This window comes from Nelumbo lutea, chromosome 3 (genome assembly GCF_056320005.1).
Source record: "Nelumbo lutea isolate HS-2025 chromosome 3, American lotus-T2T, whole genome shotgun sequence".
Lineage (NCBI taxonomy): Eukaryota > Viridiplantae > Streptophyta > Magnoliopsida > Proteales > Nelumbonaceae > Nelumbo > Nelumbo lutea.
In genome coordinates, this window is record NC_142686.1 from 33,662,151 (window position 1) to 33,679,426 (window position 17,276).

The window sequence follows — 17,276 nt, forward strand, 5'->3', positions numbered from 1 at the left end:
GTTTCACAAAATGTTTGTAAAATGTTTTAATTCCCGAGATTCATGTGAGTAGAGAGTGCAATACTGTAAAATGTTTTAATGTATATACACCTCATTTAGGTCTTATATTTAGTGTTGTTATGTATTTTTATGATTTATTAAAATATTTATAATGTTTCAAAACGTATCTATGCATATCTTAGTTTTTCTCCAATATGCATGTGTATCCAAGATGTATCTCGATACGTCTCTTAAAACTGTATTTCCGATACACTTGACGCTTTTGATACTTTAAACCTTGGATACAACCCCTGGTGGGATGTATCAGTAAAGCCATCAGCACAATACGGCTGATACGTATCAATATTTGAACCTTGCGCTAAAGTATAGTAGGGGCATATAGGAGGATCACCGATACGATACGAATCCGCTTATACACTCCGATACATTGCAATATTTCTGATCCTTGTCACTAGCAGTTGCATGATTATATTATGATTGGTACGGATAATAGTTAAAAGTTTGCAGATTATTTTCCATTTCAGATGATTATGAAATGATTAAATGAAAAAAAAAGGAAAGAACGCAATTCTATCAACTCAAAATTTTCTATTCCATATTTCTTCCAAAATGTAGCACTTTGATGGGACATGTACATATTTAGATCTACCGAAAACTGAAAAATGAGAAGCACTGAAACCTTCTTCTAATTTCAGTTGAAGCAGCAATACTAAAAATACTTTTTTTTTTCAGCCAACTCTAAGCATAAACAAATTGGCTAGATTGCAACAAAAAAATAAAAAAAAAAGCTGAACGAACAATTAAATAAAGATAGCAATAAGGCAAGGTTATGAATTACATTATCCTCGAGCTGTTCCTCCTTCCCCACCATTTCTTCTTAGCCTTCTCGTTGTTTCCTTCCTCACTTCCAAGTTTGTGCAGGATCACCTTTGTCTCCCGCAATCTTGCCCCATAATCCTTCTTCCAAGCTTCAAATATCTGCTTCAGCCTTCTCAGTTCCTGGTCTGGATTTAAACTTGCCTCAGCCTGCCCAGATTTCACCTCCACCAAAAACTTAGCATCATCACCAAATACCTGGCTTCGTTGTTCAAATTCTTCTGCCAATCGGCTTATTACACTCAGACCTGCACTCATCTCTCTTTCCAAGAATCGGGACCCAAGTCTCAACCCACTGTTCTCCCTGCCCCTGTTACTGTTGCTTCCCAGATCCCAGCTGTATGCTCTGTCATGAGCCACAGTGACTGACGAACCAGAACTTCTCTCAGTATCATCAACTGCAAGGCTCTTCCTTGCAACGGACAGGCTGGATTGTAGGGATCTCATCTGCTTTTGCCACACCTCTTCCATGGATTTCATTTTGAGCTCGTACTCAGACCACCTGCTCTCATACTGCTGGAGCCGCTGATGGAGAATGTCATTTTCCTCTTCTTTTTCACGAAAAGCAGCCTCTGCCTTCAGAACTCTGCGTTGTAACTCTGCAAGGACTGATGCCTTGACAAGTATCTGCTCTGGTTCAGAGCCCTGCTAAGGAATTTGAGCTAGCTTAGAATCATGAATGTGAAAAACACTAAAACGTGCAAAAGAAGGCATAGAGCAAAGACTAGATGACAACAAAATATCCTATGAAGTGCAAGATAAATTTGGCTTGGACCCAAGAATCCTATACCCAACCTCAAGGATCAGCTCAGGGTTTCATGCTGACCCTGGCCTTAGGCCAACATTCAACTCAATTGGATGGCTCTTACACCTAACCCATAAGGCAAGGTTCAAAAAATTGTTACGTATCGGGAGCAAGGGTTCTGACCAGTTCATGGGGTGGAGGAGCCTTAAACCAGCCCCCTTAAACCGGTTTTGGAAAAAAAATAAAAAAAAGTACCGATATGCCCATACCGGCGTATCGGGCATATCGATATTTAGAACCTTGCCATACGGTTCCTCAGGAATGTAAAATTAGAGAGCAAATGATCCAAAAACCAGATGAGATGTCGATAAAGATTTCTAGCTTATTAACACATGGAAGATTGATTCTAAAACCTTGAGTGCATACTTTTTTACCCAAGGGAGAATGAATAATTTTCCTTCTGACCAATTACTTGGTCATACAGCTAAAAGCCATTGAGAGTTTGCACAGAGTTCTCTTAATTGTTCAGGCAAAGTCAAAGGGTTGACATGTACAAAGTAACATATAGTGCATCATCTACGCGTTATATAAAAACCAATTTGCAGAAAAGTAGTACCATGCATGATGTATATGCTGAAACAAACAACTTGAACATTTAAAAAACAGCACAAACACACATAATGATGATGAACTGATAATATAATGGCACTTCTGAAGTGGAATTAGAAATAGAAAACATGGATGACTCAGAAATTCATGGAACAATCAAAATTTAGTAAAGTAAAATTTAGTGCAGTATATTGCAGATGATTAAAATATGAGCATCGAGAAATACCTTTGTGCCTTCAAACTTCTGGGTTGTGTTCAGCAAGCCCACATCTCCCGAACACCTTCTAACTAGCCAGCCACGAATAACTGCAAAACATGTTTAATATGAATCATGAATAGAACTTGACATGATCCCTGAAACACACTATCACAAACATGTAATAAACAGAAAATGTCTTGCTTTTCTGGAGCTGGACCTGATACATAATTCTTGCAGCACTGTGTGGCATCAAAGGAAAACACTCAACATTTAGAAGTAACAATGATAAAGAGGCCAATGGTGCTGTCTTTTTTATTCACCAGAAAAATTATTGCAACCCATGTTACAGTGGTGGCGCTTTCTGTCAAATTTTTCTTATTTTTGTTGAAAAATGATTGATGGATAAGATGCAATGTTGGAACATTGTCTGGAACATTGGAACTTCATCCCGAAAATAGAATCAATGTGGATACAAAATTGTGGGTAAGTCATATGTAATAGTGTCTCATTTGAGAAACATCACCTAGTTAAAGATGATGAATGAAAAATTCCTTCAAGAAAAAAGTGGAAGACGGAAATACTTTTGCATCAATCTCAGAAAATGAAGAAGATGCACCGCCGGTTGCAACTATGGTAAAGATGACTTGAATGAGGATAAAGTAAGCTATCAATGTTTGCAATTTGATTTGAATATCAAGAGCCTTGCTTTGTTTTTAATTTAGATTTTAGTGGAGAAATTTATTCTGCTATTTTAGGCTTGATTGACATATTCAATTTTTTGTAATATTAGTTATGTCTTGTTTACCATGAATATGAGGCAGCTCATTCAGTGATGCAATCAATGTTGCCATACTTGATAGAGAACATTTTGGGTGGCTGGGCCATGGATCAAACAGTTCAACTGTCCAGTTTGACTATTCAAATGAAGTCATGAAATTAAAAAAAAAAAAAGTGGAAATGGTTCTTGATTAACTTTTAAAGCTCTTTTACATCAAAATAAGAGTAAAACAATAAATATTAGAGGGTAACACATCAACGCAAGTAAATGGAGTATTCTGACCAGTTCCCAGTTCTTGTGGTCCAACTGTCCAGCCTGATCCAAGTCTGACCACATTCGATGCAATTGCCATATTCTAAATTGAAGATTCATGGTTTAATGATTTTTGATTCATAAGTTGATAAAAAATATCCGGGTGGCTTGGTAGGCAGTAAATTTTATACATTGAACTAAGCATGTCAGCTTTAGGTTGTTAACAGGAGTTGGGCTGGCGTGATCTTTATCTAATTCAATCCTGAAACAGACATCATCTTGTTACATGATCAATCTGAATCCCACCCCTTGGGGTTTAACAAACCTATATGCATTTCAAAACTATAATTAAAATGAGACATTTGATCTGAAAAAAGAAAACCAAGTTAAAATGTTATCAATTAGTAATAATGGTTGAAATAATGGTTTGAGACCATTATGTGTATAAAGTAATGGTTTATGTTCCAGTAGAATACAACGCCATGGTTGGCCATCATAATGCACTTGAGAATAATTGGCAAGTCCAGTCAGAGATCTTCGGGCAAAAGGCAAATTAAAGTCTTACCTGACTGTATCAATATTGATGCACAACGAACATTGATAAAATTTTTCCTAGCAATCCTGCCTTTTATCTGTTTTTGTATGACTACAGCAGCTCTATGATTTTGTACAAAGACTGCATATTCCTTTCTGGTTTTCTCTCCACGGACAACTGCAAGGATATAGTGATGATATTAATTGCCCAAATGATAATAGAGAACCCTAAGCACCATTTTGCCATTACTATACTGTTCAATTGACCTAATCAAAATAATAAAAGTTGAAAAAGACAATACATGACTGCAGCATGACAATTCCTCTCCTAAGCTCCTTGAGATAGCAGCGAGCTTTGTGACCTCTGAAGCAGCTCTGAACTCGTAAAATGCCATGGAGAGTACGGTTTCTTGTATCCTCGAGCACACCAATCTATTGATTGCAATGTTTGCAAAATGTTAGGTCAGAATTTTTCTGATTAGAAAAATTTCACTACGTCTTTACATCTTCTGCAGTTCTGGCCACAAGGGCTTCTATAGGGAGAAGGAATGTGAATCTTTGGGAAGCCAATCAAACTAATGAAAGTATGAGTTTTAGTTCAAAAGAAAGTTGAATAATCACTAGTATAATAGGCTCTGGATCACAATGGATTGAGTTGTCCTCAACTAAACAATGTTAGGATTAGAGTGAACAAGAAAAAGGAATATGATATTCTGTGACCCAAACACATGAATTCCAAAGTATGAAAATAGAACCAGTGATCAAAATTTATAAGACCATCTTAAAAAAGATGTTATGCATGAGTTATCTGCTATAGAGACATGAAAATTTAGGGTTATTCTCATTCCAGATCAGGGAAGTCTAAAAATAAGCTGATAAAAAGTTGCAGAAAATGGGACAAAAGAAAAGGAAGAAAGAAACAACTCATCACAAGAAGGCGAAGTTTTTCATGGGTCCTGTCAGGGAAGGAAACTCCAACATAGAGAAGCTAAAGCTGTGAATCTTCAAATTAAAAATTTATTTATACAGAAAACCCTAGTAAAGTTAAGAACAATAAGCTACCTGGCCAGTTCGGAAAAACAACTTTGTATAGCCAACTTGATACATCTCAGGAAGAATATTGAACTGGTGAAGAATTGCAACTGAAACACTGAGTGGATCTTGTGAAGCAACACTCTCCAAAAGAAGAAAACCATACCTAATACAGATAACAAGAGAGGGGAAAGCGATTGAAAAACAGATGCAAAACTATGGAATACCTCCATCTTAAAGCTATATGTCTGTGAATGTATATATTGTATGTATGTAACTGTACCTTCTTGCAAACTTTTGGTGAGACATCCTGGTAGGATAACCAGATCTTGATATTCGAACCACCTCTAGGACTCCACAACATCTTAACTGCTGCAATACAAGTCCTTGATCATATATTCCAGGGCGTTGCAAGTTGTTGGGCTTGATACAGCGTATGAAGTGTGGTGTTGTATTCTCCAACCGTTTCATCAGTTGAAAAAGTTGACCCTAGATGAAAATGAAAGATCAATCATGACCATGTGACAACATTTCTTTGGTATTACATATTACACATTATAGGGATGGGGTGGGGACCAATGTTGTAAGACTTGGACTGGACTAAAAACAAGAATGCTCCACAGGAATGGTTGTTCCAGTTAACTGGGTGCCTAGCCCATTCAACTCATGAAAGCCGTCATTTAACTGGGACCTGGAAAGACCACTGTTTCCCAGTTTTCACAATCCAACCAATCTGAGTCTTACAAAATGGTGGAGACAGAACAGGGTGCATGTGAGGTTCATTAACCATGTGACATAATTGATAGTGGCAATCTGAAGCTGCAAAGTTTATTAGCTTAGTTGAGAGTAGTCAGATGTTCCAGCTTACATTTTCTTATTAGTTTGATTCCTTTTATTTTAGTAGACAGGGGAGCTATGTCTCTTCATTGTCAAATCTAAGTAAGGGTAAATTAGTTGGTCTATCTCTTATTACTAAAGAGGGGAAATGCAGGACCTAGGATAGGTCGAACAGCCTACAAAAATGATATAAATGTCTCTTACCAAGGGACAATGCAGGAATAGGTGAGAAGTGGTTTCTCTTCTAGCTTCACACAGCACACAGGAATCAGATTGAATGTTTAATCCTTTTCTAAGGGGGTTATTTCCTTGTAAGACATCTGTCCAAATACCACAGACCACATTAAAAAGCTAATTTTGAAGGTATCTGAGGACCAGACCTCTGTGGGGGGAAGTTTGAATTCTGGGACAAAGCTGTTTGCAAAAGGATTTTATAGTGAAGCTCTCTGATTTTTCCCAGCTCCAAAATCTAGCATCTGCCTGGTCTGGTCTGGGGATATTCCCAATCAGCAAATTAAGTAGGCAACCAACTCATCGGCTCCCCAGTCATCAAGGTTTCTTCGTAAAGCAAGGTGCCATGACACCACTCCATCCTGAGAAACATTCATTTCAGTCACTCTAGCATTCCTATTTTCAGCCAACAGAAATAAGGAAAACTCTCCATCAAAACCCTTTCCACACACCACATGTCCTTCCAAAAACTGACTCTTTGACCATTTCCCACCTTCAGATAATTACCTGAGAGAAATTTATTATGATGTTTCCTTGCACCAAAATTTTCTAGGATAATTTGCCTCCAAAGGAGGCGTGGCTGTATGCTAACCTCTAAAACCATTCACCAATCAGGGTAATATTCATCTCCTCCAACTTCTTTACACCAAAACCCCCTGCTTGTTCAAGTCTGCACACTTGGTCCCATTGAACTAGATCTATCTTATCTCTTCCTTTCTACCCTCTCCACAGGAAGTCCCTTTGGAATTTTTTCAGTTTGTCTGCAACAGCTGCTGGCACAGGGAATAGGGATTAAATAATAGATAGGTTAATGGGAAAGGGTGCTTTCCAGCAAGGTTTTCATTGCCCCAGCTGAAAGGTATTAACATTTCTAGATTGCCTGCTTTGTCCTGATAAGGAGAATTCTGTCAAAAGCCTTCCAGCCCTTAATTAATTTGAATTAGCTAAATGTGATGGCTGTTCAGTGGGATGTGGAACCAATGATAATATTCCATGCCAGTAATAAATTCATGGGCCCACTGTGAGAGGTGTGGGTCCCATGTATTTTATTACTGGCATGGAAAATAATTATTGGTTCCACAGCCTGCTGAACAGCCATAGTATTTGGCTAATCCTTTGTCGCCTTTAATATCTTGTCATATTTGCTGAACTACACAATAAAAAATGGAAGAAAAAAAAAAGAAAGAAACAGCACCATATTTATAATATTTGAAATTATATTTATAGTGATAATATGGGTGAATTTGAGATAACAAATTCAATTATATTACCTTGAACTTTGTCGCAACGCTCAGCTTTTGGGAATCTGCTCCCCCTGATTTGTACAAAGGACCCACCACTGGCTTCTCAGATTGAATAAGCATATTGGAAGCAAATATCTGGGGGAGTCGGCATGTGCAAGAAGACAGAAGCTGAATAGAATCTAAATGTAACAGATCCCTGTTTTTCTCCAAAAACCCACTAGTGTCATATGTAACCTGAGTAGGTAAGAATTAAATTATTAGGTTTTAACATTCAGGCACACAGGAAAGCAAACAAAATAAAAGGAGAAACTCTAAAACATCCATCAGGTAGAAAGTAGATGATCACAGTAGTAATTTGGAAGTTTAAATGTAAATGGTATGTTAGTATTTTCCATTATTTGGAAGTTTAAAGGTCCATTAAGAAGAATGGGCATGAGCCCTGTAAGTATACTGTAACAAGGTCAGAACAGCAAGAGAAAGAAGGAAAAAAACAAACAAAGAGAGAAAGAACTGAGATTGGCAAAGAGAGTGTCTGATGTGCTTAGGAGAGACTTAGAGAACATAATCTCCCCTAAAGCAGTTGGCCTTTTGTTATCACAGGAACATCACTTACATAAATACCCCTGTTTATGTAAAAAACTGGAAGGATCATCCTTATTTATCGATAGGAAATCCCTCTTCTACCCTGCTGCCTAAATACATAAAGTACACTCTCCTCTCAACAAGCCAATTTACTGTTTTCCTCTCAACTCACAATGTATTCAGTATCTACACCCCTTTCTCACATACTCTGTTTAAACAAATAAGAAAGTCACAAACTGTCTCTTTTCTTTTTTTGCTTTTTCTTTGATGGAAAACTGTAAGAGTTTATTAACATATAGTGAAAAAAAAATGAGATGCACAATGTATTCAGTATCCCTTTAGGATATTCTACTGTCAACACCCATTTCTCACATACTCTGTTTATACAAATCAGAAAGTCACATACTGTCTCTTTTCTTTTTCTTGTTTGATGGATAACAGTGAGAGTTTATTAACATATAGTGAAAAAATGAGATGTACAATGTATTAAGTATCCCTTTAGGGTATTCTGTCTACACCCCTTTATCACATACTCTGTTTTATACGAATCAGAAAGCCAGAGTACAACTAAAATCCATGAATCCACTGACATCTGGCCACCTTCCCATAAGCTAATTGCATACCTCCCTCATGAAAAATCTGTATTTCCATTATCCTTCCATTCTGTTCTTTATCCAACCCACTTTTTTTCTTCTTTTCTGCCTTTTATCTTTTCTTTGTTCTTCCCTTTTATTCATATTTTTTCAGTCTAAACCTTCCAAGTTCTACCACCAAGATTTCAGCATGCTTGGCAGTCACGCATGGAAGCAAGATGCAGCTGTGTGAATATAGTCCTGACAAACCCATATCAAATGCCAAACTTTAAAGAAGCAAACACAACAAGATAAAACCAAGAAAGTAATCCAATTCACATAATTTTGTATTGAAAAATATATGTTTACATCAAAAAAGTGTTCAAGTGTCCCTTTCTCTCTCAAACTATAGAAGGATTAGTCTTAACATACAGCACAAAAAGCACAAGTAATATTATTAATGATACTTTAAATGGTTAAGACATAGTCACCATTGGTTCAAAAATTTTACCTACAGAATTCTAGATTGCCAGTTGCTTGAAGCCCAAATTTTCCAGTAATAGCACACTATTGAATTCTCTAAACTTATCCTTCATCAGATTGAATTTAATATAAGGTGGCCATCCACTGAAGGTAATTCCTAAATCCAAGAAGAATCTATCAGATGGTGGCACTAGGGAGGCAATACTGAGTTCCTAAAGCATGGCATATTTTTTCCTCTTGTTTGGCATACTGGAAATCAATCAAAGGATTAATAAAAGGTTCATTCCTTTGTTAAGCATTATTTAACCTATATGGTGATCTTACTTGGTACAGTACAATCTGGCTGATTCACCTATTTTTTTGTCGGCTGGTTTATTTACCAGTTCTAGGTTTGACCTGTCATTGCCCAATTGATTACTTCACAACCATACCCAGCATGACATTCACTGATCCAATCCAACACAATCCATTCCATTGATATTCCCTTAGGTGGAATAATTATCCTAACCCATGCAATATGACATTGCCTTATGCCTTCTATATATATCTTATTGTCCACCTAACGTAAAAATTAGGTTTCCCCATAATGAAAGAGTCTATTATGGATCAGATGACAACCTCCCCTGCATAATGAAGGACACTGAAAGCTCTGCCTCGTTCTCCTCTGAAACAGGAATTAGAATTCAGATGCTGCTTAAGTTTGTTGGCAAATGTCAAGTCAGTTCCATTTGGAAAAGTTGACTCCTCGTCCAACAGAGACAATAATCCCAATGGTTTCTGCATGAAAATTCAGGGAATGAATGTTAAATGCAATGAATCATAAATAATGAAATTAACTCAGCATTTAACAGGCAAAAAAACTAAGAATTTAATAGAAAAGCTTCAGAAGGATTAGCATGCCACAAAGTGAAAGCATAAGTTTATTATTTTCATTTCACTTCAAAATAAATATGTTTAATGTTTTTTTTTTTGTGGTTTTATTGGAGGAAAACTTTATACTATGTTTTTATTAAGATCATATTGGAAGCCATAACAAAAGATAATTAAAAAGTAAAAAACAAATTAGATACAATGCAAAGTCACTTATGTACATGAGGGGATGACACAAAAAAGACCCCACAAAAAAATTATATTGGCAGTATACTGTCACTGTACAAGTACTCCTTTGGACCCCTGACTTGGCTAAACCATCAGCCAACATGGTTCAACTCCCTGGGGATCCACCTAACTATAGTATGCAAAAGAGACTCCATGTCCTTGGCTTTCGATAAGTAATGGGTCACCCTCCACGACCTGTTCACCTACTTCCCTAACCAGTTAATGATATTCGCCTAGTACTCCTTTGATGGTGAGGGAGGACAAACCTAATTTAGCAATTCTATTCCCCATTATCACTGCAAAGACCTTATCCTTTGTTGAGTCTGCTACACCCCTATGTAGGGCTGCAAATGGATCAAATCGAATTCAGATAAGGGTATAACCAATTAGATTTGATAAGAAAAAACCCACACCCGATAATCCAAATCCAATTTGAATCCAACAAATATTTAGCATTCCCTATTCAAATTCGATTTGATCATATTAACAGATATCAGATTCAAATTCGATTCAATTTGGTTGTGGCGATTGGGCAATTATGGTGTTACTTGAACAGTAGAACAAACTAGAAAGAACATGAGCACTTGCATTGTTGTCCAAAGATCAAAAGGTAATTGCAAATGTAAGAGTAGATCATTGGCCACTTAGTCTACACATAAAAAATAAAGAAACAAAGAACCCCAAAGCCAATAGCCCAACCCAAAGTTGTCGTTGTTCCACCATTTCTCGATCTACATACCATCGTTTCATTGTCTTGACAAAAACCAATGCATTTGTAAATTTTACAAAGGTTTTGTTCTCAAACATAAACACTGTTGTCCGATAGCATCAAATTTAGAAATTCCCCGTCCTTGTTTATTTCCACAGTAGTGCCTTCTGCATTGAAATACCTATCCCATGACCAGACTGTGCGATGAATGATCAATTGAGGAGATTGAAGACAAGACACAGGTGAATAGGTGATACAAAAGATCAAAGTTAACAGCCACTCAAGCCTTCTCACTCATTAAAATCAGTGATGATGACGATTGACCCTTAACAAACAGTAAAAATATTTTTTCCTCAACAACTAACTTTGTGCAAATGATGAAAGCCCCTTCAAGCCATTGAAAGCCTGTTTTAATGGCAATGGACTACACCCTCTTAGCTGATATGCAAAAAGATTAGGTCAATAGGGTTTTACTTTTTGCCTCTTCGTTCAAACAGTCATTGAAATGACAAGACAATGGGTCATTAATGTTTTCTTGTTTCTTTGTGTTTTAGGTTAACTATAAGGCATATACCCCCATATACAACAAAAATTCTTCCAAAGAGCTTCTGCCATTTAAGTTTCACCAAGGGTAAATAAATAAATACATAAATTATTATATACTTTCATATATAAATGCAATTGAATAAAATTGGATCATGCAAGACCAAATCAGGGCCTATCCAAATTCGATCCAATTCATTTGCGGCCCTACCCCTATGGGTCCACTAAAGACCCAGTAAACACTCTCATCCTTCCTATAAAAGGCATCTCATCATTCCTTCCTCCTAAGGGTTGCCTATAGATCTCCCATTGAATTTGAGGTTGGACTATGTCTCCACTTGTAAACTACTGGGCGTGTTAGAGATCTAGCTAGGCAAAAAGGATTGCCTCCTTTTTACAAAAGCAAATTGATTTAGCGAGATTAGGTCTTCTAGGACTTCTTTTAGTCTTCTTCCCAAAACCTTAGCCAAAATTTTATAAGTGCTCCCTATTAGACTTATAGTCTTCTGCATTTTGAAATATTGAACCATACAAACCAATATCTAAACAAAGTTGACATCCTCACACCCTACTCAAGAAATTTCCTCAACTTACCAATCAAAACAATAAATTCCTGAACTTATTTTTAACAACATACAAGTGCCCATAAATATGGCACCAAACAGAACAGGATGGTGAAATAAGCTTCATGTAGCCAACCACATGGTTGGGACAAGGCTTAAAAGATGGTGATAATTTTTAACAAGATATTGAGCTACTACAAAAACTATTTTTGAGACGTCTCTATTTTTATCAGTAGTTTTTAGACTTCTCTATTGACTCTTTATCTAGGAACCAATTACAAAGGTTTTATCCCTCTTCCTCAATCAAGGATGATGATAAACATGGACTGCAATTCAAGATCTTCCTCGCCTCCAATTTCAATGGAACAATGAAAAGAAATAACTATTGGATCAGTTTTTTAACCCTCACTCCCTCGTGATTCTCCATATGTCATTTGCCCATTCCTCCAGTCCCATGTAATCTCCTATAAAACTCCTAAATCTCGCCAAAAGGACTACAAAGAAACTTCCTTCATACCTATACATCTGATTCCTCCAATTCCAAGAAGATATCGTCACTTGGGGAAGATCACTTTTCCTTCTGTCATTCAAATGGTGGCTTCCACCTCAACCCTGTCTGCTTTCCAGATTCCACCTGCAATCCATTACTACCATGCCTTCAAGATCTAACCTTCTCTATCATCTTCTTTAAACTAACCAGTATAATGCAAACTTATGAGCTGAAAACTTCCCATTTAACTTCAGGCTTCATTTTCTGCAATGAGAACCTTGAAACGACAAATCACCTCTTTATTTATTGCCCATTCAGTGCTATAATGCGGGCATACTTCATCCAATCCCTTACCATATGCTAGGTATTTCCTAAATCCATGTTGGAGACACTTGATAGTTGGCACATGAGCACATCAATGAACTCAGAAAGAAGGGAAAGCTAGCTTGGCATTTAATCCCAGCAGCTATCTTTTGGGATAATATAAATAGAGAGGAACCATACAGTTCTTGATAATGCCCAAATCTCAGGCTGACAAAATCTTAGAGAAGCTGTGGCAAAAACTTTAATTTCTATTCTATCCCAAGACAGGATCCACTTTTGTTGCAGGTTTATTGTTTGGCCAGTCTTGGTTGTGTTGTTCTCATTCATTTTTTATTTCTCATTCCATCCTATTTCTTCTTTACTAGCAAATCCTCATTGAATCAAATATCATTATAGTCCTCAAATCTGGCTCATACCATACTACCATTTTCACATCCCCTTTGCGTCAGTATGCAGATGTTTGGTAACTTGTACCTGAATTGTAGCATTGTAAATCAAGAAAGTGAGGTGTTTTGGCACATAGAACAATGTGCAATTGTTTATTGTAGTTTAAAAACATAAATGCCACTAGGCACCACATAAGACAACCAAAGTGGAAGTGCCAGCCTGTTGGGGAAAACGTCAAAATACGTTCCCCCAACACCCCCATGGACATAACCTAATGTAGAAGGTGGAACAAACGTTTGAGCTAAATCTGCCTGAAGAAACATGATTTTGATTTTCACAGTTCATCAGTCCAGATTCCCTTGCCACTTATCCAAAAAACAAGACATCGGCTTCAGGTAGATCATAGCCCTTCAATGTAGCCTTTGTAGCTCCAATCCTACAACCCTCCTTATAAGACATGCTTCAGTGGTCCTTGTAGAGATTTTTTTAATCGGATGACAGGTCTGAGATTCAAACTCAGCCCTTGGATTCAAATATATTGGCCACCAATCCACTTTTGTAGTATTATTTCCCCTTCCTTTCTGAGACTGTTGTTCTCCCTTTTCCTTTTGCATATAACTTCCACTCAGCTACTGATTATCCATTTCCATGATGAAACATGTCCTACCCACCAGCTTATCGTCCGTCCCCTTCAGCTCCTTGTGTTGCAGCCTTGCTTCAGCTGAGGAAGTGATCCACACTTTGCCAATCATTCAATTGAAATGAATGTCTAATACTCTTGGAATCGCACCTATTGCTCCCCCAGCCACTTGGATGCTAGAAATTTAGCACCCACCAAGTTCGGTCATGCACTGCATAAACCACCACAGTAGTCGCCTATCTCCTCGAATACCTTTGGTTTTCACAGATTAAAGGGGAGGCCACAGATCCCTATATCCTCCACCTCCATCTGCCAGTTATATTAGCTTCTGCTTTGATATGGTTAATATTCTACTTCCCATGAAGATGGTATTGCAATCTCAGCAACTTTGTCAATCACTGTGACCAGGGAGAGTAGTGCTTTGGTGGATAGGAAGGATTTGCTAGTAGCACCAGAAAACTATTTCATCTTATAGACTATCACAGGTAGCACTTCATCCCAGCTGCGAGGTCAGACATTGGTAGGCATAACAAACGTATTGTTCAAATTGATGGAGGTGCTGTGTTTCCACTGATTTACTCCACTTGTCAGTGACTTAGTTTTCCTTCCAAACTTCTAGTCTCTTCCTCATCACTTTTGCTGTTTAAGTTCAAAACTTCCTTCCATTCCCCAAAGTTTTTTTTTTCCACAATGAACTACTATAGGAGTTGTGTCATTAGTTTCCATCCCATTGAGGATCTTCCATCTGGTATGCATATTTTCTGTACTTTCTGTGCTTCAAAATATTCTGAAATCTCAATGAACCTTCCTTCTTTGTCTTCTTTCAGTTCCACCATGAAGTGCCTCCTATCAGTTCTCAACTTGTACCTCCTTTTACACCTTTTAGCCACATATCATGATCCGTCTAAGAAACATTTCAACCAGGCAATTGCCCTTCCATCAATACAGTTCACCCTTCTTTACCAAGCTTCAAACTAACCTTTTTTTTCCTTTTATCTCTTGTGCACAGAAATGTTAGACTCAAAGATCAGCTTGGATCTTCATGTACCAACACACTTTGGCAGCACTCCATCTCCATGGACAAATTGGAAACTTTCAACAGGTAGAGAACTAAATAAACTAACAAAATACCACATAGGACATCACCATTTTGTTGTGCTAAATCAAATTTCTCTAATATTCATGGGAAGCATAGAAAATCTGACAATATTATGCATCTCCAGCAATACAACTCCTAATAAATGAATTCAGTTACCTACACCATTGCTGCCATATGTGTGTTAACAGCCAAAAAGTAGATAGTATGCAATGATATTGCCTTCTCTCTTGCACACTTGAAGCAAAAAATCGCACGCTTTTCTTGCTAAGGTGTTCCATCTTCCATGATAACAACAGAATATAACATTCCTTCATGCCATTAATGATAAATGAGATAATATTTGTCAGTCTAACTAATAGCATATTTTAAGAAACTTCCTCCCATCACAGTTACATATCAATAAATAAAATAATCATTTAATAGTACAAGGAAATAGTAATGAGCAACTCACCTTCTCAAAAAGATTTAAACAATCTTGATTGTCTTCAAAATCAACTTTTGTCCAGTCAATTCCATCTTGGATGTATTCCTGAAAGCAAATTTATGTAGGTTTTACATATGCTGAATTTATATGTTCCAGCACTGAAGTCATAATTTCTTGAATGAGAAAGCATCTTGTGGTGTAAGAGCATTGTGACATCAATAAAAGTCAGAAACTAGTTTCTTTTAGAAACCCTTTGAAGTAAATCTATATATACAGAAAAACAAATTTCGATAACTAGATTCTATATCCATTTAACACAAAACAAAGAGCCATACTTCCTACCTCCTGCTCCAACTTGAATAAATGGCGATTGAAGTGCTGCTGCAATCTCTCATTTGCATAATTTATGCAGAACTGCTCAAAACTATTTCTCTGCAAAGAAAAGGGGAAAAAGGAAAAGTTAATTTGAACAAGTACATGTTCAAAATGAAAGAAAGATAAGTATGAACATACATCAAAAGATTCAAAGCCATAGATATCAAGAATGCTGATGGATCTTCCTGTACGTCGCTTGCCTACTTCCAGGGATTTGTTTATTTGTTCAACCACCCAGTCAAAAAGACAAGCATAGAGTGATTTAGCCAATGCATCTCTGGTGTCAATTGCCTAAAGCACAAGAACTGGTTAGAAAAAAATTTATGATTGCCATACAGTGAAAAAGTACAAGCACAGTCTGTCTATCAGAAGATATGATGCATATGCATAAAGGTGACAGTCTACTCCAAGTTTCAGACCAAAAAAATTGAAGTTTGTGTTTTTTGTTCTCTTGGGTGATCTCTGGACACCTTCCTTGTATTTCTTCCTTTTTATTTTAATAAACTTTATTTTATTACCAAATTAAATATGATAAGCATCCAGGAGAAAGAGTTCTCTAGTATGGATTAACAGAACACAACAAGCTACTTGAGTTATAACAAATGGTTTCCTATGAAGTGATTAACTGAATAGAAGGTCCAATCCCTTGCCCAGTTCATATTTAGTTCCACCATAGCTAGACTGTTTATTGTGTGGAAAACAGGTCAAATAATTCTCCATAGAATTTCTGTTACCTGAGATAATGTAAGCTTTTGGACAATATTATCATTGCCAACTCTCATTTTGCGAGTTGACAAAGCCAGCTTTAATTCTCCCACATTGCATCCAATCAATTTGGCAACAATATTTAGACCTGAAAATAAAATGCCACATCAAAAAAAAATGTTAATAAGCAAGTAAATATCATGGAACTAACATGTCAGAAATGATATATTGGAAACATGAACATGATCAGATGATCTTAGTTGCTGTATTCACTAAGTAGTCAACATGTAGTGTGCCACTGATCGAAAAAAAAAATGCGATGCCTTCATAATTAGCACCCTCAATTTTTTGAGTATGCCAGACACTTTATTATATCACATGTTAGTCGCATACTCACATGTTGAGTTGTGATATTTGGAATGAGCCGATATGCACAAAAGAGTTAAAGATGTCTATATGATGCATGTCTAGAAACTAAGACATTGTTAATTCTTACAAGTCAACAATGACAGGAATAAAAAAGTCCAAGTGGGAGAAAAGGAAGAAGCTATCTCAAGACTATACAGAAATGCAACAATCTAAACAAAGATTTCCTGGGACCAACAAGATTTCAAAGCAACCCAATATACTCTATGGTCTTTTTGAGGAAGGAAAGGGTATAACAAGCTGTCGATTATCTTGGTAAAATTAAGCACTTGAATGCAATACATTATAAAGGCAGATGGTGCCATAAAATATTCATTAAGAAAATCTGGGAGAAATTATTCCTAGCATTAGTGCACCTTGTAATAAAAGAGACCTAAATGTTCTTATCAATGCGTACTCAGGTTTCTTAGATGGTCTGCAACAACCTTAATGTATTTCTTTTTTCTACCGCAACCCCACCTTACAACATTCTCCAAGCCAGTTTTCCCTCAATACGCAATTTCAGTCCCTTACTAGAAC

General features: G+C 36.9%; 1 protein-coding gene across 1 annotated transcript in view; it reads right to left on the minus strand.

Moving 5' to 3' along the window:
* Positions 1-568: 568 nt before the first annotated feature.
* The window catches only part of LOC148864134 (myosin-1-like), a 43,916-nt gene continuing 27,208 nt past the window's right edge, over positions 569-17,276 (minus strand). Inside the window, exons 12-23 of the mRNA XM_088975736.1 lie at positions 16,361-16,479; positions 15,765-15,917; positions 15,594-15,683; positions 15,279-15,356; positions 9,593-9,751; positions 7,365-7,571; positions 5,309-5,514; positions 5,056-5,191; positions 4,296-4,425; positions 4,025-4,171; positions 2,457-2,536; positions 569-1,521 (exon numbers count right to left, since the gene is read on the minus strand). Of these exons, the coding sequence (XP_088831862.1) occupies positions 835-1,521; positions 2,457-2,536; positions 4,025-4,171; positions 4,296-4,425; positions 5,056-5,191; positions 5,309-5,514; positions 7,365-7,571; positions 9,593-9,751; positions 15,279-15,356; positions 15,594-15,683; positions 15,765-15,917; positions 16,361-16,479 (2,192 nt within the window). The 3' untranslated portion in view covers positions 569-834. The remainder of the gene's footprint in view (positions 1,522-2,456; positions 2,537-4,024; positions 4,172-4,295; positions 4,426-5,055; positions 5,192-5,308; positions 5,515-7,364; positions 7,572-9,592; positions 9,752-15,278; positions 15,357-15,593; positions 15,684-15,764; positions 15,918-16,360; positions 16,480-17,276) is intronic.